This window comes from Chroicocephalus ridibundus, chromosome 9, assembly GCF_963924245.1.
Source record: "Chroicocephalus ridibundus chromosome 9, bChrRid1.1, whole genome shotgun sequence".
Lineage (NCBI taxonomy): Eukaryota > Metazoa > Chordata > Aves > Charadriiformes > Laridae > Chroicocephalus > Chroicocephalus ridibundus.
Window position 1 is genome coordinate 26,954,460 of NC_086292.1, and position 27,153 is coordinate 26,981,612.

At 45.4% G+C, this 27,153-nt stretch overlaps 1 protein-coding gene across 1 annotated transcript in view; it reads left to right on the forward strand.

The window, feature by feature from the left end:
• HCN4 (hyperpolarization activated cyclic nucleotide gated potassium channel 4) overlaps window positions 1–27,153 on the forward strand; it is a 106,153-nt gene that overhangs the window by 23,902 nt on the left and 55,098 nt on the right. Inside the window, exon 2 of the mRNA XM_063347193.1 lies at window positions 6,114–6,537. Coding sequence (XP_063203263.1) covers window positions 6,114–6,537 — 424 coding nt within the window. The remainder of the gene's footprint in view (window positions 1–6,113; window positions 6,538–27,153) is intronic.

Genomic DNA, 27,153 nt, shown 5'->3' on the forward strand with positions numbered 1-27,153 from the left:
CAGTATGGAATTGTGCACTGTTCAGAGGGGATCAGGTGAGCGATTATGTAGATTGGAGGTAATCTAAGTGAAAGGCTAAATGCAGACCTTAGAAAATAGCTTGCCTCAAGTAAAACTGACAGTTGAATTCAATGAAAATTTTGTTCAAAGACAACATGTGAGTTTTAAGAAATCTAGATGCAAAGTGCTCCAATCACACACCTCGTTTGTAGCGAAGGCTGTACTGTGAGATAGCCCTATTCGGACACCTGCTTATGTAAGTACTTCAAATTCATCAACTTTTGCTCCCGATAGGAAAGTTAATCACAGGTAGAACTGGATCCCATCTTAGGAACTCACTTGTACCACTTAGTCTCTGATACCCAGCTGAGGCATCACGATGACTACAGCATCTAAGTTCAGAAGAAAGATGAATAGCTCAGGCTACCAGCTGTACAGGGCTCCCAGCCCTGCCTCCTTACTGTCACCATGAGGAGATAGTGGGAACATCTTCCTTAGACCCATAGGTGCAGGTAATCTGGAGATCACCCTTAATTGTGTATCTATCTCCACTGTTTATTTTCTATGTGTTTGCACGGTGAAGTTGAATTTGGTGCAGTCCATATTCTGTAACAGCCAGGGACAACCCTGGCTGCATGAGAAGCAGCCAGTGCTGCCGAAGCAGGCAGCCAGGGAATTCGAGAGGAGGCTGGGACACAGCAGAGCTCTTTTCCTCCTGCTGTCGTAATGCATGGCTAATTATCAGTGTTCTGAGGGGTTTTATTCAGGATGGCAGAGGATACGTGTTATTTGCATAGATTGGTCAGAAGGAATTAAAACTGTTTGTCTTATTCTTTAGCTAGGCCCCCCTAATCATTTCCCATCATATAGCACAGGGAATATTTTTGTAAGTCATTTGACTCTTTTTTTTGGGTAGGTATTCATTTCAAAGAGGTTTTCAAGTGCACAGGTATTTGAATAACTCCCTATAAATAAATGAATTCTTCTAGCGAGTGGATTTTCGGACTCAGTAGTTGGTTAAGTGTCCTTTAGTGTGTTTAGGAGCAGGGAATCACCATGTTCCTCCTATTATCTCTGTAATTAATGCAAAGTTTGTAACTCTCCAGTAGAAATGCGCCTACTCATATCAGGGAGAAGTAATGCTTCCAAAGGCAGGGAAGGATCTTTTCCTGCTTTTTCTCTTTCTCTCTCCTCTGTGTTCAGATACCCATTTGAATGGCTGTTTTCTGGAGTAAACTTTCCTCCCACCGTTGCTGCTCCAGCCGCACTGACATCCACTAATGCTCTTTACAAAAGATGATTTCTATTTCTAGCCTGACCAGCAGTCCTGGGAATTAAAGTGCGACCTCTTTCCTGTCAGGATAGTTGCTGGTGAGCACAGCAGTGTCTAATTCAACATGCAATCCAGAGAGGGGGAAGGGAGCTGCCACTCTGCAGAAACGGGCAGATTTTCATCAGCTCTTTAAAGGAATAATGTCGCAATTCCTCACCATGCAAAGTTGAGGATGGAGATGTCATTTGTGACTCAGTAGGTGGCACTCTGTTTCTTGAGTCAGCACCGAGCCGGTGCTCCTGCCTGGGCTTGGTAGAGCAATTGGATTTGTCTTTGGTTTTGGTTTTAGCAAGATGTGTTCATTAAAGAGCTGTTCTTGTAAGGTTAGGAAGGTTGGCCACGGTGTCTGAGCTAAATTTCATTGCTGGTGAGAATATCCTGGCTCCCTGGCATTTCCAGTTAGATGCATTTTTATTTTTTGCTTCCTTTCTGTGCACTTTCAGGCAGCACCTCAGTTCAACCCAGAGCTAGCCACGGTTCAGCAGAGGCTGAAAACATCCAAAAATCTTTGTTAATTTAGAGGTGAAGTTGTTCGAGTCTATTTTTTCTTGACAGTGCCAACACTACAGAGCAAGAACAGTAGTAAAGGCCACAAATGTGCCCCACTCAGGGGCAGGCTTTGAATGCCAGACAGACAAAGTGATGCTGACCGGGCTAACCTCTGCAGTTCACTGTTTTCTCTCCAATTGGTCACAATCCTTCCTGAGCTCATGCACTGCGATTGGTTATACTGCATCACGGAGTAGTTTTGAAAAATCAAGGTTTATTGAATTTAAAAAATGACATCCGAAAGCAATATTCCTAGCCTGCTGTTACATTATGCACTAGACAGAACGGAAAGATGATCTAACTTCCTGGTCAAAACCCACAAACTAATACCGACAAAGTATACATGCTATCAAATCAGCAGACTGAGACCCACAATGCTTAAAGAGCGTATATGCTTGAAGTGTCTTTGCCACACTAATTCTCCAGTGCATACTGTTACAACTAAATAATATATTAGGAATTAAAAGATCGGAGGTAGCGGTGCATGTTAAAATGTGATTTTCAGATCTAAGAAGCAGGCATAGAGTAGAATGTAGTACAAAAACCAAGTATGTTTGAACAAGACATCTTGTTTACATGGTGCTGGCTGTTCCCTGTGCTATGAGCTGTTCGGTCGCACTGAGTCAGCTATAATAAACAATGCATTCATATGTATTAATTTTTTATGTAGGCTTTTAAAGACAGGAAGTGAAGTGAGAAGAAGACAGGATATCAGAGGAAGATGTCCATGAGACGTGTCTCTGTTAAACTCTTTTTCAAGCGATATGAACAGCTTCAGATCTTGTTAGACTCAAAAATTAAATTCAGGTCTTAGCCCTTATTTAACCTCAGACTTCCATGGATAAATCCCATTCTCTTGATTTTGCCATGCGACTTCTCTCTTTGCAAGACAGGGATAATAATACTGTCTGCTTCTCATGGGTGCAGCAGAGCCAATTTCATCACTGTCAGCTCTGTGGAATCCCTGGGTGAAATGAACAACAGAAATACAGAAAACATGCGTTATTAATAGCTGGTTCTTGCCTTTACATACATCACATGCACCGTTAGTCATTCTGGCCAATAATTTACAGGGAGTGAAAAGATGTTCCTCGGTGTAAATACAAAATGACACATGGATGATATTAGACCTCTGAGGTGTTGCGGTCCCTGAGAGGCTATTCAGTCTCGATCCAGTGATGCCACCCTGGCCAGATCATACTTCATATGTGGGTAAAATTAAAATGTGCAGGAGCTGTGGAATCTTAATAGTTAAATTTTAACTTCTAGGCAGTTTACATAGTAAAGGAGGTGGATTTCCTGGGCTGGAATTGTTATGCAGACCAAATTCTTGGTGCTTTTCAGCTTTTTCTACCTCCTTCATAGAGTCCAAAGGTTATCTCCTCCTTGACACCTTGGATACCCTTTTATTAGCAGGGGTGCATTGGAAATGAAAGTTTACCTTCTGTGTTTTGTAAGTGATGGCTTTAAAGGTCAGAGCTGAGGGGAGCCTGTGACAATAATCTCGAGTCACTAGTACACCCTTGAGGAGAACTGTGGTTTAAGAAACACATGGCAATGAATTTTAGCACTTCATCTTTGCTTGTCCACATTGCAAACGATGATTCTCTGTAGACGATTCAGCAGTAATAGCAGACTGGGACTGCACAGCATGTGTCAAGCGAGTTTGAAGATCTTAGAACTGGAATAGCAAGAAATGCTGTAAACTGGGATGCAGGACAGCTGGCTGTGGTAGGACCAGGCTTGAGTATAAGAGACCGGGGTAGCAAAAAATGCTACAGCCAGGCAGAAAGCATTTTACTGGGGTTGTGTGTGTGGAAAACATCTTAAACTGTGAGCCATCCTAGCCACTGTTGTCATTGTCCCCAGTTCCTGCTAAGGACTGAAATCCCCAGCCAGCGTAGAAATAAGGGGCAGAAAAATCCGAAGATGTCTGAAGAAAGCCACTTATTTTTATATGTCTGCATGTCTGGCCATGTCTGTCTCATGCCATTAATTTGAAACTTGGGAAAAATAATTTTCTTTGCGCATATCTCCTTTTGTATCCCCCAAGGCAAATTAAAGATGGCTGGGAGGTTATTTATTTTCGGTAATAATGTAGACACTGCTTCCAGACTTCCTGCTATTGTGTGATTATTTAGATTAATTGACTAGGAAAGCTGCAGCATCATCTCAGGCCCTTAATAAGGAAGACCGCAACATGGATTTATACAGTATTAATGCATATTACTGTGTGACATGGCCTTGCTCTTAGAAGCATATGGCCAAATCTCATTGCTGAGTGTCTACCCACACCAACTGTACTTTTATACTAAGTGAAGGATTGCATGCCACCTTGCCTGCAGGGGCATGGCACCTTGAGAGCAAGAAAGAGATAGCTGATGACATTTTTAGAAACCTTGTTAGTGGACAACTTTGCTCATACTGAAGTCAGCTCCCATCAACCTCTGCTGAATGTTTCTGACAATTACTGGTGTGCTGCTGGTTTGTGACCCTGTCTCTACATGTGTAATAGTTGGAACCTTAAATATGCTTTTAGGTGCTTTAAAGTGTCATGTTCTTAATAGGGAGAGAGAATCTATACAGAGAAAGCTTTTAAGGCATATTCTGCCCTTTTTGTTTTCCTGCTGAGAGTTTAACAATTCGGTGTAGTTGCCTCACTGCAGCAATACTGCTCTGCAGCAGCTCAGCCTGGTCCAAGGCCCAGGCTTGAGCTGAACAACTCTTACCAAAGCTAGATTTTGAGGATCTTTGAGGTAATCTGTTTCTCCTAGAACATTTCAGTGATTTTTACTGTAATCTGTCAGACAGATAGAGAAGCAGCATGTGTGTGTCCTTCAGCAAACCCAACAGTTTCCTTCGTTAACGTCATTTGTAAATCCGGAGTCACTCTGTTGACTTCACTGCTATTGACATGATTGGTTTAAAGGAAGGCTCAATTCTCTCCCTTGTGTTAAGTTGCTGTCGCCTTTTTATGGTCTAGGGACTTTGGCTTCTTTTGTACTCAAATAATAATAGAAACACCATACTAATTTGTGTGACTGACTGGAAGAGCCACTGTGGTTTTCCAAATGTTGCATCCTCAGGTTTTAGCGACGAAACCTGATTATTGGTTTGTTCTGTGTACTTTGCTCATTTGCAGTCACAGGTGCATCTTAATACAAGTTATTTATGATATCTCACAATATTATAGTAGCCGCCCTGTAGTACACAATGTACAGTTGATGAAATCTTGGCAATGTGAAATCACAGTACATTGACATCTCTCACATGTGAAGCATTTGGCAGGGACTGGAGCACCACTGTGTTGGGCAGTGAGTCTTCTTCTTGAGACTCCTCAACAAAGTATGAGACCCAAAAAAGTTTTTAGTCCTCACTCTGGGTGAGATGTGGCGACACTGTGTGACTCTATATATTTTACACTAATACCTGGGGAAAATCTTAAAAATCCCAACCAAATAAATTAGGAAATGTACTCAGACTGTGTGTGCTTTCAAAACCAAAAAGTGAACATTATTGTAAGGCCCACTAGAGTGAAGATAACCTTCTTGGAGACTGTGCTTCATGGAACAGTAGTTAAATGTTGTCGTTTCTTACTTTAGAAATGAGACAGGTATTTGTAGCCATGTGACTCTGAGCTTTATCTGTCAATTCTATACAACACAGGAATCTATAGAGAGTGGACTGAACTCCTAAAGTCTGGGCTCAGCATAAGCTTGGCTCAGCAAGAAATCGAAAGTGAACATGTAGATCATAGCACAGTCACCACTTCCATCCTGATCCCAATGCTGTCAGTGCTACCTACTTCTAAAGAAGGATCAGGCAGTAGGAGCAAGCCTGATGATTTTAACCCCAAATTGCTTTATTGGCCTATGAACTCTGCAGTCTTCCAAATATTTGTGTTCTCTCTCTCTTTACCTAACACTCATAGTAAGTGCAAGTATGCCAGTCTCTTCTTGGGTGGCTCTAAAGTCCCAGTTGAAGTTTTCAAGTGGGCATGTCCAGCCATGTACTCAATTCCTTTCTGAACTCTCTAAACCAGAAGATGAGTGTTCCTATGATATTAAGTACTTAATTAGCACCTTGTGCACTCTGAGTATGTCAGGCAGACTAGCAGAGCATAGAGAATGAGTGACAGTAGAGATGCATAAAGCACCTTAGTTCTGTTGACCTGGGTTCCCTGATCTCCCACTCTATAGCTCATCTCACATGTCTCTGTCTTGCTGTCCAGGTTTTATTGGGATTTGACCATGCTGCTCCTGATGGTAGGGAACCTGATCATCATCCCTGTGGGCATCACTTTCTTCAAGGATGAAAACACTACCCCGTGGATTGTCTTCAATGTGGTTTCAGACACGTTCTTCCTTATCGACCTTGTCCTCAACTTCCGAACAGGCATTGTGGTGGAGGACAACACAGAGATCATCCTAGACCCACAGAGGATCAAGATGAAATACCTGAAGAGCTGGTTTGTGGTGGATTTTATCTCCTCCATCCCTGTGGACTATATCTTCCTGATTGTTGAAACCCGCATTGATTCTGAGGTGTACAAGACAGCCCGGGCTCTGCGCATCGTGCGCTTCACTAAGATCCTCAGCCTCCTGCGGCTGCTGCGGCTCTCCCGGCTCATCCGCTATATTCATCAGTGGGAGGAGGTGAGCAGAGGCTGTGATGCACTTGCATCCTAAATCTTTTCTCCACTTATGCTGGCATTATGCAAAAGTGCTTTCTTTGACCACCCATTCTCCTTCTTTATGCCAGTGTGAATGCTAAAGAACTGTGTCTTGAGTCTAATGCTTTGCTTTTAGCAGGTTCCTGAGAGGGCCTTCAGCATATTGTTACTTAGTCACTTGACACTGTACTATTTATCTGCTTCACGATCATAACATATATAATCTGTGGAGATGATGTGTGGGCTGGGAGGAGAGTAAGTACAGGTGGACCCCCTGCAGGAAGTGTGTAGTTACAGAGCTGCCTGGGAAGGTGTCATTAGTCACGCAACGGAGTCTTGCCCTCTGAGAGCCCCAAAAGGTCCAGAAACAGCTCAGAGGAAAGGTCTAGAGCCAGTTGATACGCCGAACCTGTGGCATTTGCTTACCCGAGCGTCGTCTTCTTTTACATGCTTATCTCTTGAATTAATGTCTTGGTGATGTATTTATAACCTTCTTGCTTTCTAAATTCTCTGACACTATGTTAGTGGAAGGAAGTGTAGAGTGTACACTCTACACTAGAGTGTAGAGGAAGTGGAAGGAAAAGCAATCTGCAAACAAATAGGGTCTGTTCAAAGAGGAAATAAAGGCCTGGTGAACAGCAAGAGCCCTACTACCCCTGGCCCCCCGCTGTTCCCAGGGGAGTTCCAATACACAGGGTGAGTGTCAGGCCTAATGGGAGTGAAGCCACAACCTTACAAGTAGCTTGAAGATTAGTTATTTTTTCCTGTCTCTGTGCTCTCCAAAGCAGAAAGAAAGCTCCCTGCAGCTTTCTCCACATGTCAGGAGCATATTTTCAGGACAAGGAAAGCTGGTCAAGGCAATTTCATCTCCCTCCCCATACTTTCTCCTCTGCGTTGGAGCAGAGCCCGATGCAGAGCATGATCTAATGCAGAGTGTGCTCCTGGGAATGTGAAGGGAAAGCAGCCATGCAAGTCATGGCTAGATTGCACTGAGCTGTCAGAACACTAATTCATGGTAGAGCTGAACCATTTCCACCTCCCAGCATCACAGACTCAGAGGGAGAGCATTGGTGTATACTTTACAAATTTCAGGCTTCATCTTTGTGGTGGTAAAATTTGCAAATGCTTCACTTACAGCGGAGTGTAATGCCTTGTTGAGGTTTGGGATGACATTGTGCCACATGCTGTATGAATGTATAGGGAGAGACGGCTACAGCCCTGAAGAATTCACTACTAGGTTGTTTTGCTTCATAGTGTGGGCAGGCAGGAAGTGCATAGAGAGATGGAGATAAATAAAGCCGAAGTGTCTTTCCCGGTGTGACTCAGTAAGTCAGAGACTGAGCAGAGCAATGAAATATCTCCAGGTCTGTTGTCCTGCCCCTTGGTTGCAGTGCTTCTCTGTCCTCTGATCCCAGAACGCTCAGGAAAGGCAAGTTGGTGGCTTCAGCTGTTGTCAAAGTAGCTCCTTCCTACAGATTTACATGTAGCCACAGCTGTGCAGGGCTCCCTGCTTGCTTCTCTCTGCTCCTTGCCTTCCTTTCCATAACATGGTTGAAGAGGAATTAAGTATATTTGATATTGATTGTACTGAATTTGTTTTAAAAAATAATGAAATGAAAGCAAATCAGCACCCTTTTCCTGTATGCTTCTCATACAGTTCCATTGAGCAGCCATTTCTAGTTTCAGTCTGGTAATAAAAATCAGTGGGGTGTTTTGCCCTTTTGCTGGCTGTCATGGGTACCATGGGCAGCCCAGCCAGGTGCTCTCCGGATCCCCCCTGAAGAACAGACTCCCTGGAGCGATGCAGTGCTGCAAGTGGAAGGGACAGATGGTGTTGGATTGCAGTTTGAGACTGCAATGCAGACTCTGTTATGCATTGCAGAGCCCAGCAGAGCAAACATGATAGTCTTTTTTTCAAACAGGGCTCAACCCAAGCAGCAGTTTCTCGATATAGTATGATACTAGGAGGTTTTCCACCTTCTGGAATGGGGGAGGGAAGCAGAGAGAAGGGGCAAGCCCTTGTCATTGGTGCAGTGCATGCTACAAAGCAGCAAGGAGATTGGGAAGAGAAGCGCTGCTTCATCTTTGCGTGGGAGTAAACGGTTGTGCGCCCTGGAACCACACTGACGGTTCTTTCTTCCTCTGAAGTGCCTACAGATGATCCATCTCTGAAAGGTCACATTAATCTTTCCTCACTGCACAGATCAGCAGTGGGGATCTGGAAGTGTAAATTCCTGTAGGATTGGAGCAGTGTTGGACTAGATTTACTCTGGGTGTACACGAGGGGCAGGCTGCGGTGCAGAGTTAAAGAAAGAGGAGGACTGTTGGGAGAGGGGGTTGCTGAAGAATTCTGGTCTCCTGTGCTCCCCTACACTATCCCACTCTATGTCTAATCTGCTGGGTAGTATCCTTCTCTCATAGGCTCTTTGCATATGACCAGATAAGCTAAAAAAGAGTTGTGAGTAGGGCACACTGGTCCACTGGAGAAGAGTAGGTGTGTGAACTAGAGGAATGTGTGCAGGGCAGTGTGAGGCAGAGTTAAGAGAGGTGGATGCACTAGTTGGAGAGGGAGCGTGCTGCGGTGTGTCTGGATGGAGCATCCAGGCTCACCTGTACTGAGCTTTTGCAGGGACTTTTGATGAAGCAATTGCTGCTGCCATGGGAAACTTAGCTCCTTGCTTATAACTAGTGCTGAGACTCTGGGTCCTGTATGAGGAGGAGAGGGGGCTCCAGTATACACAGAGATGTTAATCTACTTACTCTGCCTCCTAAATGAACATTACATCTGTGCATTAGCATAATTCCGAGTAAGTACAGGCGTAAGTGGTCACTTCCTGAGTTCACAGTGATCCTCTCCGTTTCTTCCCCTGCACTTGTCCATGCTCTGCATGAATTTATCACTCACCCTGCAGTGAGGAGAGAGCAGCCTTCTCTAAGGCTGCAATGCTGTAAAACAGCCAGCCACTCATCAGTTCCAGATCAATGCTAGTCATGAGTCTGTGGGCTCAAGAGCCAGTGGTTTGAAGTGCCTGCACCATTCTGGCTCAGCAGCAGACTACTCTGACATCCTCCCCCAGACCTGAAATGAGTGCTTTGGGGGACTACAGCTGGGCAAACACCCTAAAGAAAAAAGAAAAAAGAAGGGAAAAACAAAAAAGAAACACAACCTAATGCACTCATGTTCACTGGAGTACAAAAATAAGCTTAATTCCAAATGTAGCAGTTTCATTTGCATTATCCATTTTGCATGAGTGGTCCAACAAATGAATTTACCAGTAGGGCAGAATATAAATAGAGTCTTTTTGAAGTGTCTGCCATACCTACCCTGCAGTGGGAAGCTTGATTGCAATGTGGGAAGGCATACTTGCACTGGCTCAAGCCTAGCTGGCCTGAATATCATTAGAAACTTCAGTGTCTGGTAGTTGCCAAGTCTATAAGCAGAGATCCAGGAGGGCTGGCATGGCCTGCGCCTGGAGCTCTACTGATGGGGTTAGAATGAACATGGGTACTCAGTCATGCCTTGGTCATACGCCGGGAAGCTCTCATCATCTCGGCCTTTGAACCACTCCAACAGTTCTTCGCGGTATCTGGGTTGGTCTGTGGTTCTTGACCATGTGAACATGGCGGCACATTGTTGCTCACAGGGTCAGGGAGTTGGGCCTTCACACTGTTGTCTCTGAGAAACTGTTCAGAGAAAGCAGACTCTGAACACTAACATCCTACAAACCTTATCCCAAGGTCACCCAGCAGAGAGAATAAAAGCAGAATAATACCACGTAACCCATATGCCAAATCAAACCAAGCCAATACAGTTCAGATTGTGACTGTTAAACAAAAAACACTCTTTAGGTATTCATAGGCAAAAATGATTGATTTTTTTTTTTCTAAGAGCAATTTGCTGAGCTTTCCCTACTTTATGCACAGCATCTACCCCCTGTGTTTGGTGCCGGGATGCAGTAACCTATATTTAAGATCAAACTATTTTGACTTACAAGTAAGGAACATTTATTGGGAAAACAGTAAATTCCAATTCCTATAAATTGGTTTCCAAATAGCACATAGGCTTAGATAATGAAAACATTTTTATTTCAGAATCTGTGTGAGGGATTATGATGGGAAGGAAGGGAACCAACGGCTTTTAATACATACCGCAATGAAAAGATTATAATGAGAGAATTTTATCAGATTTTTGTCAGAAAAAAAATTATAGTTTTCAATTTTGGCAGCTGAAACCAGAAGAAAAGGGAAATTTGGTGATTTTCTAACCATTACATCAATGAAAACTTGAAAACTTTCCTGAATGCTGTTCTTTATTCCCTTGAGTTTCCATATTACATAGAAGTTTTAGAATGGAGGGAATGCATTTTGTCAGGTGGGTTACTGGCCACAGATGACATCATCTGAAAGATGACATCACTTTAAGAAGATTCAGAGATATTTAGAAAACTGATTCAAAAGCTAGAGGGCTTATGTGTAAGGACTGCGAGAGAGCTTCCAAAGACTATGAGAATATGTCTCCCAATTGATTTTCGTTTTGATTTGAACAGCTAATTCCCTTAGTTTCTTCTGACCTATTTGTAGCCTTCCTTACATTAAATTAAAATAATGTGGCTCATGGGCTGGGGGATGTAATGTTAGGCCAAATCCATAACTGGATCCTGAGAAGGGAGGAGCTGGGCAAAATGGTTGTTCTCAAGTAGCACAGCAGGGTCCCATTCCATGAGCAGTTCCAAATAGCTTAGCAGATTTTTTATCGATATGATTTGCAATTCTGTCATGTTAAATAGCAAGGCAGACCCATGAGAGTAACTCATTAAAACCTCTGGCCACCCTTGAGTAAAATCAGACTCAACAAACACTGGTAATATGGCAGGGAGGGGGAGAATGGGCTGGATTTCTTCCTAAATTTGCATTACCTCATTTCTGAAGGCAGCGTTATCAACCATTTGTCTTTAATGTCATTACAGGAGCTTATTAGAACCGTAATGCAAGTTACAGCAATTTGCATTCTCACTGCACAAAGTGACCCAAAACTCAAGCATCTTTTCCTTTTAGAGAAAATCTCAGCTGCACTGAAATCGATGGCAAAAAACTCTTGTTAACATATTAGAAGAAGGTCCTTCGAGATTTTACCACAGCCATTTGCACTGAACTATTCTCACTCATGCAGCACAATATCCTTGCAGAGGGAGGACAGACAACGGAAGGAAACAGATTTTCTCCATTCCTGTACAGACATTGAGTTTTCCCTTATTTGCCCATGGGCAGCTAGTGATCCATCCCCTTCCCTGTGCCGTGTTACCTATCAGGAGAATGAAACCTAAAAAAGTATTTTGGTGGAGCTTGTCTTCAGCAGGAAGTTCTAATGCTATAATGCAAATTAAGCTTTCTACCTGGGCAATGAGAATACAATTTCAAAGAGAATATTGTAAAAAATGGGTTCTAATGAATTATAAGGAGCCGGACAAATATTTGAATAGCTGCACAGCTACAGAGGTTGCCATAAAAAGGAAAAAGCCTTTTATTTTTTTTTTACAGTCACCTTCTGGCAGTGCTTAATGTGTCTTCTGTCAACAGGATGGTATGATAGGGGGAATAGATGGCTTGAGGGCTTGGGATTAGGGCACACAGCCATTTGTCTCTAGGTCAGTAGTTCACATCCAGCTTGTAGCAAGTGAAAGTCATTTGCCATCTCATGGATGTTTTTTCTCTGATCTGTTTTTAGTAGACAGGTGCCTGTGTGACAAAATCATCTAGGGGACTGGCCCTGGTAAGCCTCAGGCTCCCTGTAGCAGCAGCAATGGGGTTAAATTCCCCCACGCGTCTGAAGCTAATTCTCCACTGACCAGGGTGTAAGACATGTTAATAAGAGGGTCTTGCCTGAGCCCAGTCTCTGGTTCTCTGTGTCACAAGGGCCGTCAGTCTGGGCTTTTATGCTGGAGTGGAATTATAAAGGTTTTCAAAAGAGATAGGCTGATCTCCTAATGATCTCTAATCACTGTGATAGCTGGTTGCTGCTCCAGCCTTTCATTTTCTTTTTCCCCTCAGACTCCTCCCAGCATACTCCTTACACGTCCCTTCACTGGATGCTGTGGTAATTTTGCCTTTCTCTTGGGGAGCTCACGTCTCCTTATGTCTCTGCCAGCACCAGCTGCCTGCAGCTCAATGCCCATATCTTGCCAGCTGCCTGTCATTTTTCTTCAGGCCATTGTTTCTGGAGGGGGGTTTCTGGCAGGCTTTATTACTGCTCTTGTGTTACAATAACAGAGGGTCCTCAAAGGAGAAGTGCTGGAGCCTGGCATGAGGAGATTCCTCCTGCAATCAGTGTCATTTTCTAAGATTTAATACCATGGAGGCTTCGCAGTTTATTGATGAGGCATGCTCCACCTGCAGCGATGGAGGGACCCTGGGCCCTCAGCATATTGACATTGCTGTCATATAGATAGCATCACAGCATGCTTATGGAAGGTGTTGTGACCTACATCAAGTACATCTGTAACAAGGAGAGGGGTCTGGAGAACCCTGTGCTCTGACTGCAAAGCTTATGGAAAACTTCTGGGAGCCTTTTAAAGCACAGAAAAGTCCTGTGAGCTCAGGAACCAGCAGGGGCAGTGCCCAGTTCCCTTAGATGAACAGAGATTCACACCTCAGTAGAGCTGTGCCCCATAGAAAAAGCACTGTGAAGGCCAGCCTGAAAGGTCTGCACCCTCCGTGAGGCTGGACCTGAGCACCTCAGGTTGTGTTTGTGCACGTACAGCCTGCACAGTGCTCTTCAGAGCCAGGGCTGAGCCTTGTGTCAATACATCATACGGTGGATATATGATGTACGTCTATACAGTGCTGATGTTAGGAAGAGCCAACCAGCTTTGGAAGCCATTCAGAGGGAGATTCCTGTTACAATTTGGGTTGCTGATCCAATGACGATCGTGGTTTTGTCCTTTAGCAGTATGGGAATCATGTTCTGCCAAACTCACCCAATACTTTAAGGCCAGTGTGTCTAAGGTACATTAGCCTTGGCAAATGGTAGCAAATTAATTGCTGTTCTTGTTGAAGCTTCTTCCAGGAAGGCACTATTGATTGCATTCATATCAAGTGAAAAACTTTAATGAGGTAGCTGAAGAGAACAAGATTTCCTTTCCTCACTTTTTGTATTTAGCAAGACAGGGTTGGAAAGGAACGTGCCAAATCTGTAAGTTGTGTGAATGAAGCAGGAGCTTGGCCCAGCTATGACCACAAGAAAAAAAAAAATCAAGTTCCTTAGTGAGGGAGGAAGAAGAGGGGATTTGGGGGTGTAAGGAGGAGCACAGCAGCATGGACTTGCTTTTCGCCAAGAGAGATGAAGTCAGTTACTTCAACTCCCCACAGAGTATCTGCATGTGCTCTGGGCCAGTCACTGGGCAAGGGGAAGTGCCAGATGGGGACCTGAACAGCTGCTCCTGCTGGAGTTGGAGTGAAAGGGACAGCAAAGCTCTACTAACAGGAGAAGAAAAATACCTCGCTCAATGGCATAATTAAGGGTTTAGATTCTGGAAAAGAATCTGCGTCTGAGCAGCTCTTTAGATTTTGCTTTGCTTGTCTCCCCCCTGGAAGCTGATGGGCATTCTGAGGCACTACTGAACACCAGAGGAATCCAAAGTAGTGGGTACCTACCTAATCCATTTTGTTGTAGCAAGTAGATAGGGCTGGTAGGAGAGAACAACCAATTATCAGTACACCTCCCTGTCTGTAGACACAACACCCTGTGGCAAGTGCTGTTGTGTTGTGGAGCCAAAGGCAGAGCAGAAGCCTGAATCCCTCTCCCAGACAGAGCTCACTAGGATGGAGTGCAGTGTTCAGACCTCAGGCTCTAGAACCACCGCTAGATAATGCTGTGAGCTGAAGAATTCATATGCGTTGCCATGCAAACAAGGTAGCCGAAGGCAAGCTCTTGCCTTTCAAAGGTGCTGTGCACTGAGGAAGGGGGATAGAGCAATGTCAGCCATGCAGAAAGGTCAGGACCCATCCTGCCGGCAGGGCTGTACGAGAGCTTAGCTGTCTGGAAAGGCCTGACCCTGGCCAGGCTGGCTGGGGAAAGAAGCAATGCTCTTCGACAGGGCAGCAAAACCCCAGGCCAAGCTTTGGCTCGGAGCAATTCTCACTTCCACTCTAGAGAACAAGTAACCAGCTGCAGTGCAAGACTGCAAGACACCATGTGTGGGGCACCAGAGATGGAAAGCCCCAGCCCTGAGAACATGTTTGTTTTTCACCCTGTTTTCTTCTTGCCAGAAATATACTAATGCAACACAAAACAGCCTTACTTTCCCCACTACTTTGAGGTGAAAGGAAGAAGTCTTTCTTGGGAAGGACAAGCTTCACTCCTGAGCAAGGAACAGAGAGGTGTGAACATTTAATGGGCAAGAGCCTTATTGATGAAGTTATTTTCTGAGCACCGCTGTGAAAAGAGCTGTTTCGAAGACAGTTTCAGGACATGCAATTATCCAGTTTGCCAGCTTAATGCATTCAACTTAACCTCATTTTTATGAAGCAGAAATCAATGTGGTAACTTTTTCAGAGCGGAGAGATGACATTTTATTCTTGCTTTTCTCATAAGGATGCATATTTTTAAGCTTCCTCTTCTACTTTAACTCCTCCCTCTCCCAGTTTTGATCAGGCAGGAATACCCCAAGGGCTAGAGGAAAGGGTGAGGCAATTTCCACATTCCCAGAGTCACATCAGAATGGAAAATATTTCTGAATTCTCTTTGCAGTACATGACAAAATTTTCCTTATTGCCCTCTTGGAAGAGGACTTGGAAGTACATCTATGACTTCAAGAACTTTTAAATTCATTTCATTCCAGCACCACTTCACCAGGGAAGAATTCTCATGTGTTGTTGACAGTGCTGATCTTCGCCCCAGTTTTGCGTTCCAAGGAACGCGTGTCCCCTGTTCTCTGCTCTTCCAGCGTCTGTCACCTTCTCTACTCCCACATGGTCAGGGATATTTTGGTAACTTTTCCTGCCTTGTGTCTTCTCCCCTTCCTAAGCAAGAAGTCCTGCAGAACAGCAGCTGCCAGAGCTGTGAGCTGGATAATGTTTGTCCAGAAGTTCCTCAATAAGAGGGTGCCATGAAATTGAAGAGAGCAGGGTAATTGCCCTGCTTTTCATTAACATGCCACCTCTCCTAACCCTCGCACTTCCTGAAGTGCAACCGCACCACATATATGGTATTTTACTCTAGTGACACATGCAAAATCCTTGCAGACTAAGGATAAAACTTTACAGTAAAAATGTTAAGCCCAGGCTTACTGTGCTGCCACCTTCCGCGTTGTGATTCTCTTATGTTCAAGAAAGTAAGTGCTTTAGTTTTTTGATTCTTTCGGGTAAATGTGATTTGTAGCTCTTTCTCCCTCCCTCCGATCAGTGCCCCGTGTGGGTTTTTTATTATAAAAGTTGACAAAACCCTTTCATTGGTGCCCCTTATTTCAAGCTTTTGTAGTGGATTGATGCCACAACAGTCCCAAAGAGCAGAGCAGCCCAAGCCCGCCCCAGGGCTCCCTGAGCAGCGCAGCGCGTGACTCAGCAGTGGATGCACTGCAGCATCGGAGGGACGGATGGTGGCAGCCAGCCACACGCTGGGCAGTGCTGAGCGGGGTCAGCTGCAGAGGAGCCTGGACCATGCAGCATTCCCAGTTCTCACCTCGGTGGTTCTCTACATGATCAGGTTGGTCAAGGGCAGAATGCAAGGTTATATGCATGTACGGAGGGAAAGGGGAACGAAGACTGTGGACTGTGGCTTTTTAATCTAAAGACAGAACTGTTTTCCCTGACTGTGTACAATGCCAATGGTGACTCGATCTACCTTGGCAGGGCCATGTAGCAGGCAGTTCCCTGCTGAAGTGTTGGTGATTGTGTCTTTTCCATTTGCTCATCCAGTATTTATGAGGGAGAAACCAGAAATCAAGGAGGGCCTGATCACGGGAAACATCCTGCCTTTCATGACAGCTGGAAAAAGAAAGTGAGAGATGTGATCTGAAAACAGAAATACCAGAATTATTCTTCTAGTGTCCTTCTGGGCTAAGCCACACGCCTGTAGTCCCGCAGTATTCCTTTCCATAAATTTAAGATAGTAATGTAGTCACCTCACAGATCTTAAACAGCTGCTGTTTAATTTAATTCACACTTTTGAGGTGCCATTAGGCCTGGGATCTGCTCTGACATAGACCCTGAGCAATCCCATTGAGATATGACATAAACATATACGTCTCTGCTAAGTACCCTTTGGCAGGTCCTGCCCCAGGGCTGGGGGGACACCGTTCTTACTGTTCTCTAGAAACAGAGCCCTAACCCAATGTGGGACATACATATCTTTATCTTAGCACACCCTACTGTCTCATGTGCCTTTTCATTATTCTGTGATGTATCTAATATCCTCTCCCTTGGCCTGTTGACTTGGTGTCATCAAGGTAGATGAGCACAGAAGAGGATGGTATCATGGTTATTGTGTATCTGAGGGTTAGGAGAGAAGGAGAAGGTTGCAGAATGTGTTTCTCATGTTTGGATCCAGCCAGGGTAGATCATCAAGAAAGGATGATGGTCTGTGCAGTGTGCAAGTGGATTTTGAGTAGAAGGAGATGGGCCTGAAGGGAAATCTTGAGGTAAGGAGTGAGTTGAGTGTTGGCCAGGAGCTGAAGATGGCTGAGGACAAATTGGAAAAGATGTGACTTGGTGCAACGGTAGTGGAGGAGAGAGCAGCAACACTGGGCAGCAAGCTCAGGGAGGGGAAGCCACTCTGCAAAATGCTGCCCAGTGCTGAGGTGTGCACAGAGCCGTACCCCAGGGACCAGGGAGCAGCTGGGAGTCTGCTCTCACGTAGGATCACGTTAGGTCTGGCTCCACTCTCGGGTGGTGGAGCCTGTGGAGGGTGAACTTTGAGAGAACCTCATTCTGCGCTGGCAGTGACAAGCAATCAAACAAGCAGCAGCAGTGCTTCCTTGTAAACACTGGGAAGAAACTGTGAGGATAATGTCCCTTAAAGCAGCTGACAGGCCTGCTCTTCCTCAAGTCCCTGGAGGGGGTGGAGAGCAGTTAAGACGCAGCAGCTGTGTTTGGGGTTTTTTTTCATTTGTATATTTTTTTTTCCACCCAGCAAACTGCCGGGTGTTAATTCCTCTTGATTTACTGTGTCTCAGTGCAGCCCAGTTTGGAGAGGCTGTCCCTCAAATAGGGTTGATTAGACTCCTCTCCAGTGTGCATCACCCAAACATCCACTAATTCCACTTTATCCCAACAGTGGGATTGGCTTTTCTGATGCTACAAAGAATCGAGCTGAAATTGTGTAGTTAATTATACAAACTTGATGCAGTCAAAGTCCAGAGATCTCTATCAGGGCTCAGCAGTCATCCCCAAGGAAAGGTTCTCAGCAGAGAAATAATTTCCAGTCGTCCTCTCCTCACCACCACACAAAACTGGTCCCACCTACTGGGCCCAGCTCTAACTGATTTCTGCAAGTAGCAGGATGTACCTAGGGGAGATGAGACATGTCAACGTGACCACATCACTGAGAAATCCCTTCCCTTTCAGTGATAAAGGGATGCAATACTGACACCACCACCTTGCTCCCCCATGCGCCCCCCAAATTCACTGTACTTATAAGTTGTCCCTGAAGAATACAAGTGGTGGGTCAGGGGAACCGTGCCTCTGCTACGCTGGAAAGTTGTTCTAGCACATCACAGAGGTCAGAAAAGCTTGGTAGCAGCCCTGACAAACGGCTTGGCTGGCAGAGCCTTCCCATGGCCCTTACCTGCCCGTGCATGCCACAGGGATATCTGAAGAGACCATCTAGAGACAGCCTAACCAACTGCACACCTCCCAGTGGCTCCCTGCAGGCTGGCAATATCCCCCGCAGCTGGAGGAGGATATGCTTCTGGTGGGTTTGTGTAAATGTGTTGTAATGCACTGATGAACTTTGGGTATCACATGAGCCCAGCACTTCTTCACTCTCCCTTTATCTCCATCCCTGCCTTGTGCTAGAGCATCCATCCATGGGAGATGCAAAGTGGAGCCTAATGAGTCATGGGGAGCTTGTGCCGTGATCGCCTTCCTCTCTATTTCCATATTACTCTTTCGTGCATAGAAAGGATAAAAAGGGCTGTCATTTGCGTACAGGTGGAGAGGGGAAAAAAATATGCGTGATTCAGGTTGGTTGTGCCTTCTCCAGCAGGCTTCTCCCCCTCCCCACAGGCCTGGCCTGGGGGTGAGCCTTGTTCCTCTGTACTCTGAGCACTTCCACAAAGCGTTGTTCCCTACCAGGATGCGCAAGCATCTTACCAACTGCCTTCGTCAGTTGATAAATTACCTTAAGCCTGTAGGTATGAGGATGGACAGATAGGAACTTCTCCCTTTAGCTCTCCTCCCTCCAGACCTGAAAGACATGTTTGTATGTTGTCTCAAGCATAAGGCAGACCCATTCCAACTCTGGAATGGGAAACAAGGCCAGCATGGCAGGAGGAAAGCAGAATGAAGAGGGCTTCTGTGAAATGAGGGATAGGAAAGGCCTGCTGCATCATCTAGTCTGTCCTGGTGCAGAATTGTATGTCTGATCTTCAAGGGCTGTCGTCAGGTAAGTTTTAAATGTGTCAAGCAGCAATACCTTGTCACTTTTTCTGAGATGTTAATCTTGCAGCATTATCTTGTATAACGTGCAGAGGATTTCTTCCTTTCCAAAGCAGTACGTTGCTGTGCTGAGCTAGGGTCTGACTGTGCTTTGGCCCACAGGCAAGCGGGCCAAAGAGTGCAGAGCTGGTCTTTGCTGTTGCCAGGAGGAAAAGATTGACTTTTCCAGCATGGAAAGCAAAAGGAAAGAGATCTCTTGTATCCACTGGTGAGGTAGAGGGGTCAGCATGTAGCAACGAGCGTAGGCAGCCTGCAGCTCCCTCCTGCTTTGCTGCCTTAAACGGTGCATCCCATGAGTGCCTGTGGGTAGAGTGCAGATATGCTTCAGGGGAGCTTGAGGAATCCTTCCTGGAGCTTCTTCCGTGACCCAGTATGTTGCTAGAGATGAGATGCAAGCACATCATGCTGCTGCTTCTCACGTACAGATTTTTGCCCCTCTCCTTGCCCTCTTCAAGGTAATTTTAGCAGTTGGCAGGGAAGAAAGAATGCAGCCCATTTTAGGAAGATGGAAAAAACCCTTCAGCTTCCATCTTGGCTCACTGTGAGTGCCGGGAATGCAGATGATGAGGTCTGGAGCCAGGCTGGAACATGTTCCTCTGGCCTTTACCCTCTCCTTCCTCCCCCCTTCCCGAGGCAGAGCACGCCGCAAGCTCCTACAGGAGATGGTTTCCTTAAAAAGAACCTTTTTTGCAAACCACTCTCCCCTTATCTGCAGCCTTCAGATGTGGATGTGCTGCACAGACTGCTGACTGGGGACCTGCAGCAGCTGGCAGCAGCTTTCCATCTGCTGCTGAACAGAGGAAGCTCCCTGGACCTCCCTCCCAGCCTGTCTGCAGCAGTGCATCAACTAAACCAGCCATGCACTGCCATGGGAGAGGTATCCCTCCCCCTTTTAAAGATTCACCAGCATTGCAGAAAAATGCATACCTATCTCCGCTGACTTTGCTCTAGTCTGGAGCACCATGGAGGGGGGATCTTAGTGTCAGAGCAGGATCATCCCCCCAGTGGGATGGGCCTTGGTGAGATTTGCATAGCCCCTGGGGAGGCTTGCACTGCTTCATCTTCCCTGCTCTTTGTATTCAAGCAAACCTATGACTGTGGGCTATAAGCATGGTGCTGGAGGCTCCTGAGGGTGAAAGTGTTGGACTGCTCTGCCATTTGCTTGTCTGATAAATGTTGCCCCAGCCAGAGCAATTGGCGGCTGCAGGATGTGCCGCTCATTCCAGCCTTTCCTTCCTACCTCAGCAGCCTCTGGCCAGCAGCAGCAGAGGGAGGGGAAGCAGCTTCAGAGCCCAGCATTTGACCCTGATCAGCTAATGGGGGTGAGGGAACGAAGAAGAGCCAGTGCTACAATCAGCCATTTGAGTGAAGCAGTGCCTGTTTTGATTAGCCAGCAATTTTTATGGTCATTTAGAGAAAAAAGTTGCCTGCATGTCTTCCCTCCTTCCTGGGGGAGATATGAGCTGTAGGACACCACCCCAAAACTTCCTGTGCTGTTTTTGAAGGGGGGAGAAACTATTCTGTGGAGACATCTTTCAAATAGAAGAGGGAGGAGAGGATATTTCCACAGTGACTGAAGTGGAAAGACCAGGCTAAAAGGGACGGAGCATATTTTGTTCCAGACAAAGCATTTCTTCAGCATGAGGGCTGGGCATCAGCACCCCACACAGTGACTTCTTGCTCCCATCACTTGTTTGCAGATGGTCCAGAGCTTACCCTGTCTGACAGCTAACAACCAGCTCCTTGCCTCTGAGGCTGGCAGTTCAGTGCACTCTGGGTTGCTTTTTGGAGCTGGGAAGGTGGGAAGATTGCAGTGATCTGCCAGCTTAATTGACAGCTGGCACAGAAAAGGGGATGTGATGATGGATGTGGGGCAGCTGCCAACTCTAAATGCCAGCGCTGGCATCAGAAAAGTGGCAGGAGAAAGGGCCAGGAGCAAGCCAGGGTGGTGGTGGGGAAATGAGCCTGGGACATAACAATGTGAGGGGGGTTAGCGCATAACTCTGTGTTGAAAACCTCGGAAATGTGGCAGACCAGGTGGCTGGCTGGGAGGCTTGACTGCGAGGGCAATGGAGTGCTCCGAGTCCTTGGTACGGAGCCTCTTGGGAGCAGGACAGCAAGCTGTGCACTTTTCTGCTTACTGCTGGAAAGACCCAAAGCCAGGTGCAAAGGGCTAAGCTCCCTGCAGATGGTAATTACAGGAGAGCACAGTCAGCCACTTCACAGGCTGACCAGGGAGAGATCTTCTTGATTCCTGGAGCAGTGGCAGCTGGAGGTCATCTGTGGTCATCAGTTCTAGTGGAGACATCCTTTCCTCTTGCGTACATGTGTATATTTGTGTGTATGGGGCTGAAGACTTAGCAAAGCCCAGCTGGCTTGCTGGAGGGTGATGGGACATACTGGCCAGGCGCTTGTCTTTGTGGCTAGCCCAGCCTGTCCATGGCTGTCACTGTTGGTCTTCCCTTTATGTCTTTTGCGATGATAGGGATTTGCTGGGTCACCTTGGATGTACCGAATCATAGCAGAGATATGTTGGGTTGGGCAGATCCAGGTGCAATCACAGCCGCTCACAGAAGCCTCTTATACTCCGTGTCAGCCCTGATTTCTGATGCCCTGAATGACGTGGCTTCCTACCTTTCCTTTAGCAAGGGAATGCTGGTAAAAGAGCCTTACAATCACTATTTTCCCTTGATGTTCAATTTAGGGTTTTCCCTAATTGCATCCCAAAACATTCTACTCTACACCTCATCCCTAATGATCCTCAACACTTTCCTCCTCACCTCCCTCTTGACATCCAGCGGGTCTGAAGAGGAGACAGTTGCCAAATTCTTTCTCATTAGTCTTGTCAAAAGTGTTTGCATCCTCCATGATATTTAGTCTACAGATGAGAGATAGGATCTGTAATGAAATCCTGATGTTCAGATCATTTCTTGTCTCTGTAGTAGGGAGAGTTACATAGCTCAGATTGAAATACCAATCATTTGTTCAAAATCTGGACACCAGTCTAATCCTTGCACAGATTGAGGTGCCTGGGGTTTTAGGGAGATGCAAACTAATAACTGGGACATCAGACATCTGTTCCTGACTCCCTTCCATTTTCAGTCTTCCCACTGGGGGCTGTGAAATATTTGATCCCTGAGATTATTTTGTTTACTGCTTTTTAGAGTGCCCACACCCATCTGCATGCTTCAGAGCAAGTTCTCTCAAGGAGGTCTCCACTTCGTAGGTGGTCACGAAAAGAAACTTCACTGCAGTTCCCATGTCTCACTAGCTGCCCACCATGTGTACAAAATTCTGAAATACGATGGTGCTGTGAACCCAACTGATACTCTTATAAGTTTAGTGAAAGGAGAGGAAATCTTCCATCTTGTGAGATTTCAACTGTATTGGACATGGAACTGGGAAATCAGATCCCATGGTTTTGTAAGTGCTGAACTAGTGGACCAGGCTCATATCTGCATTCTCCCATTCAGGCTTTGAAATCTGAAGAGGTCAAGTTTGGTGTCCTGCATTTGCTTCATCCTTTGCTCGGTTTAATGTTGTCCTTTTGAGGCATCCCACCACCCCTGCTCAGACTGATGAGGTGACAGCAGTTGGAGAAGGGGTCAAGTTTGCCTGAAGTTGGGTTTCAAAACAGCATTTCTTACCCCGTACTGCTCTATCAGAACTCCTTGGCTGCAACTTAACTCCCTATTCCCTTTGTGGATTGGAAAGCACCATAAACACAAAAAAAGAAACTAACAGTATTTAAAACAGAGAATCATTTAGTCCTAGTGCTAAAGCTTTCTGAAACACATACTTTAGCGTTGTCTAGGAAGAATGTCCCTACTGCCCTGCTGGTTCTCCTTGCCTGAGCCCATATGTTGCAGCTGCTCCTGGTATCTACATCCTCTGCCTGACGTGCTTGTGTCCTAATTCACATTTCTTGCTCTGCTAAAGCTTTACGGGGTCAGGGATCCGGCTTCATTTATAATCACCGCTGACACTTAATAATAATTCTGCCTTAGGTTAGAAGTGCTCATGGAAAAGACACTCATTACAGTAAATGCAAACCACTGAAGCACTGCACTGGTCCCTTCTCCGTCCCTTCTTACAGCATGGCTTGCTCTCTAGGGCAGAAATCTACTCCTGCGTTGCAGTTTTACCACTCTTTTAGTACCTTTGTGGGGGAAGAAAAGGCAATGTCAGCCGTTCTCGATTCCTGCTGTCACTTCAGCGTGAGTCTGAACTGATTCTTGAGTCCCAGCTTGTCTTGTATGTGCACAGCATCTGCAGAAGAACATGTCCAGACGTGGACTACACCAGAGCCTTACTTCTTCCAAGGTGGAGGGCCTGAGTATTTTCTGCCCTTTTGCACAACTCTCATTCATGTGGTCTGGACAGATCAAGTACGACTGAAGCTGAACACCATCCAGGAGCAGATACTCAGCCCTCCTAAATTCACTGTTGATACTTTGAACCTGTGCTACAACTGCAACCACTGCTAGGGATGGCAAAGTGTGTGCCACGAGGCTGACTCCACGTACCTTTGGAGGTGGAGTACGTACCACGTACTTTGCTTGGGGTCCATTCTTACTTTCCGGTATAGATGTAGCCTCTGTGTACATAGTCTGGAACATTTTGTAGACACAGCCAGTGTAGACATAGCTCTTGTAGAGCCCGGTCAGTCACAGAGGTAAAGCAGATTCTACCCTGGACTTAATTTCTCTGAATAAATATTCAGAGGTATTGACAAGGAGGCTCTGCTGCAGCAGCATGCTGGGAGGTGCTCGGGGGTTGTAAAGAATGATCAATGCTGTCATTTTTATGTACTTCATTTCCCCTGGTAATTTTTCAGTGCTTCTGCTGTCATTTTTTCTGCCCATTTCTTCTTACACTGGTGGGGGCAAATATTCCTACTGCTGGACTGGGGGCTTTCACAGCAATGAGGTGTCGTTAAATCAGACAAGGCAGCAGAAGCTGAAGAATGATCCAGACTATAGACGGCAAGGCAGGAGAGGTCGAATGAGCAGGTTATGAAGTAAATTCCCAAAGGACTCAGTTTCTTTTAAAACTGAACAAGAAACCAAGCAGAGTAGATACGAATGCTTAAAGCAGCTCCATTTCTGTTTCATAGTACAGCTTCTTTATGGAAGCTTCTTCTATATAGCTTCTTACTCTCTGGTTCTCTGCTGGAGGGGATAAAAAAGCAGAACTGGGACTGGGGGAACACAGGGTGGAGACAAGCATTAAAAAATAATATAAATGGCCATCATAGGATAACTGAGGATAAAAGCATCCCAATTTTAGTTACTTGGGCTACTTCTACACTGTAGGAGTAAAGTGAATTCAGAGAAAACTGATGAGATTGATTGAGGACAGCCTGGAATAAATGAAAAGTTTTAAATTCTCTCCTTTAAGGGGAAGAGATTAGAAGAAAAAGCCTGTAAAGTAATAAATGAGCTAGAAAAAGGTGAGGGCCATATATATTTTTCCTGCCGTATTCAGCAAAGATATGGAGCAGTCAACGAAATTGAAAAGGCAGCAAATTCCAAATGCATTCAAGGAAATACTCTTTCAGACAGCGTGTATTCAGACATCAGAGCTTCTTCCACAGACAACACAATTCAAGGGCAGTTTGGAAGTTTATGTGAGCTATAAGTATATCCAGAGTTATAAGGTAGACAAGAGCTTTGGAAGGTTAAAAAACACTCCTGCTTCCAAGTTTAAATCAATCTCTGACTATTACACAGTCAGCTGAAGTCTTCCAAGGAGGTGGGTTATCATCCTTCTGCCTGATGTGAGGTTTCTTATGCCTTGTTCTGAATTAACTGCTGCTGGTTGCTGCCAAAGAGAGCTTTCTGGAGCAATTGGCCCCCACATCTGATGTGGTTTGACCTTGTTCAGTTGCGGTTTCGACTGAAGTGGGTGAAATTATTCTTTGTGTCTGGTGATGTGAAGGAAGCCAGGCTCACCATCCAGGAGAGGATTGAATCAGGAGAGAGTGGTCAGTCCCATTCCCACCAGGATTAAAAGCAAAAGTTGAATAGATGTAGCAGCAGAGCCCTTTCAGAAGGAAAATAGCAAAAATTGGGTCAAAGCAAATAGCTTTGTTTAAATAATTCTATCATGCAATGTGCTTTTTGGAGAAATGCCAATAAAATACTTTCTGATCACATGATGCAACAAGAAGAAAAGGTTTCATTAGGACTTTGTTAACATTTGTGGGAGCATCTTGCAATGCCCTGGTGGTGTCTGGGTCCCTTCCTGCCCTGACAGACAAGTACCTACCATCGAATGACTCTTCTTTTTCAGGGGAAAAGGATAAAAACCTGCCTGTGGAAGGCTGTGGCCTTTTAAAAGCACTTAATAATATCTTTTGCTTCTCGGATGCTTGGTTGGTATAGGTTTGCTGGAAAGAAAGGGTTTGAAGTGTGAAGAATTGCTTCAAGGAGAGAAGGGCCCTGTACTGGGAATAAGAAGGGGGACTTTACATTATGAGCTTGATGACATGCCTCCAGGCCTCAACCTCTGAGGCACAGCTGGGGACAGAGGGCACAGCAGCACTTTTTTATAACGCCCTGGTATTTTGCTTGAACATACAACATCCCTGCCAAACCATTATTATTACTATTACTATGATTATTGTAATACTATTGTGTTATACCCCTAAAAGAGCTGGTAAATCTCCTCCTTCTCCTGGGCTGCAGCTCTGGGGATTTTTGCCTTGATACCTGTCATCAGGCAGCATTTCCTTTTGGATTTCTAATTAAAATGGCAGCCTTTAGGGACTATGATCCTGCCCGGCATATATTCATGGAGATTTAAGAACATTTTAGGTAGAGTTTAAATACTGCTTTTAAACATCTTTGTTCTGACTTAGTTCAGTTTTCTATAATCAGCCAAAGTATCTATATAGAACCACAGCAGGAATTAACCTGTCATACTTTCATAAATACACGAATCCACTGCTTGTTGGTTAAAAAATAGTTTTCCCTGCCCCAGATTCTTAAAGCAAATAAAAAATGCAGCCAGACACTTCACCCCCACTCTTCGCACTCCTCCTGGGATCAGTGCATGTGCGTGCATGGGAGGGTAATGGCTGTGTTTCCTCCAGCACCTCCTCTTCCTCTCTTTTCTCTGTCTCTCCTCTGTGAAGGTTACGGGAGGGTACAGGTTTTCTGAGGTATATTACTCAGGGAGTTATTTTCACTACACCGTTCTTTTAAGAGATGTCTTCTCTAAGGTGCACGTTGCAGTACTGAAAAGGTTATATTGCTATTATTACTCTAAAAGAGGAGGAGGGCGTTTGTCTCCTTGTTACTTGTCTCGAGCTGGATGCGACATGTGTGACACACTGTATGCAAATACGTTTACATCAGTTCTGTGCAATGAAATCTTTTGGCGCTCTGCTGGCAAACTGTTGAGGTCCCTCAAAAGATGATTCAGATCCTTGTTGGAAATATTCAGACCAGCCTCCATCAAAGCAATTTAGGAAAAAACACCCCAAGAGTAACAAAGTAATTTAAGTTTGTGCTACTAGGGAGAAAACAGCAGCCTGCCCAGCAGCCTGGCACACCTCTCTGCTGAATTTGGCCAGGGCTGCAGTCAAAAATTTTCTTCATTGTGGTATGAAGTGCACGATTCGTCTTCTCTGCTGTTTCTGAAATGTTGCAGGTAAGAAAAAGAGTACCCAAAGTGGATCAGCGGAGACTTTGCAGGCAAATGCTCAGCCCATCTGAAAATCAGGCCATTGTGCTGAGCATCCTCAGCCTGTGAACTTTGGTCTCTGTTCAAATACAGCGTCCCTGAGTTTGCAGCCGGAGGAGCTGTCATTATCTGTGCTCACACTCTCTGCCTCGTGGCGCACGAAACCATCTGAGTCTCCAGGCCTGCCAGGCCGGTTCCTTCCATGGATGTTATAATCACTAACAGCAGAAAAAAAAGTCAAGGGTGGAAGTTGTGCTTG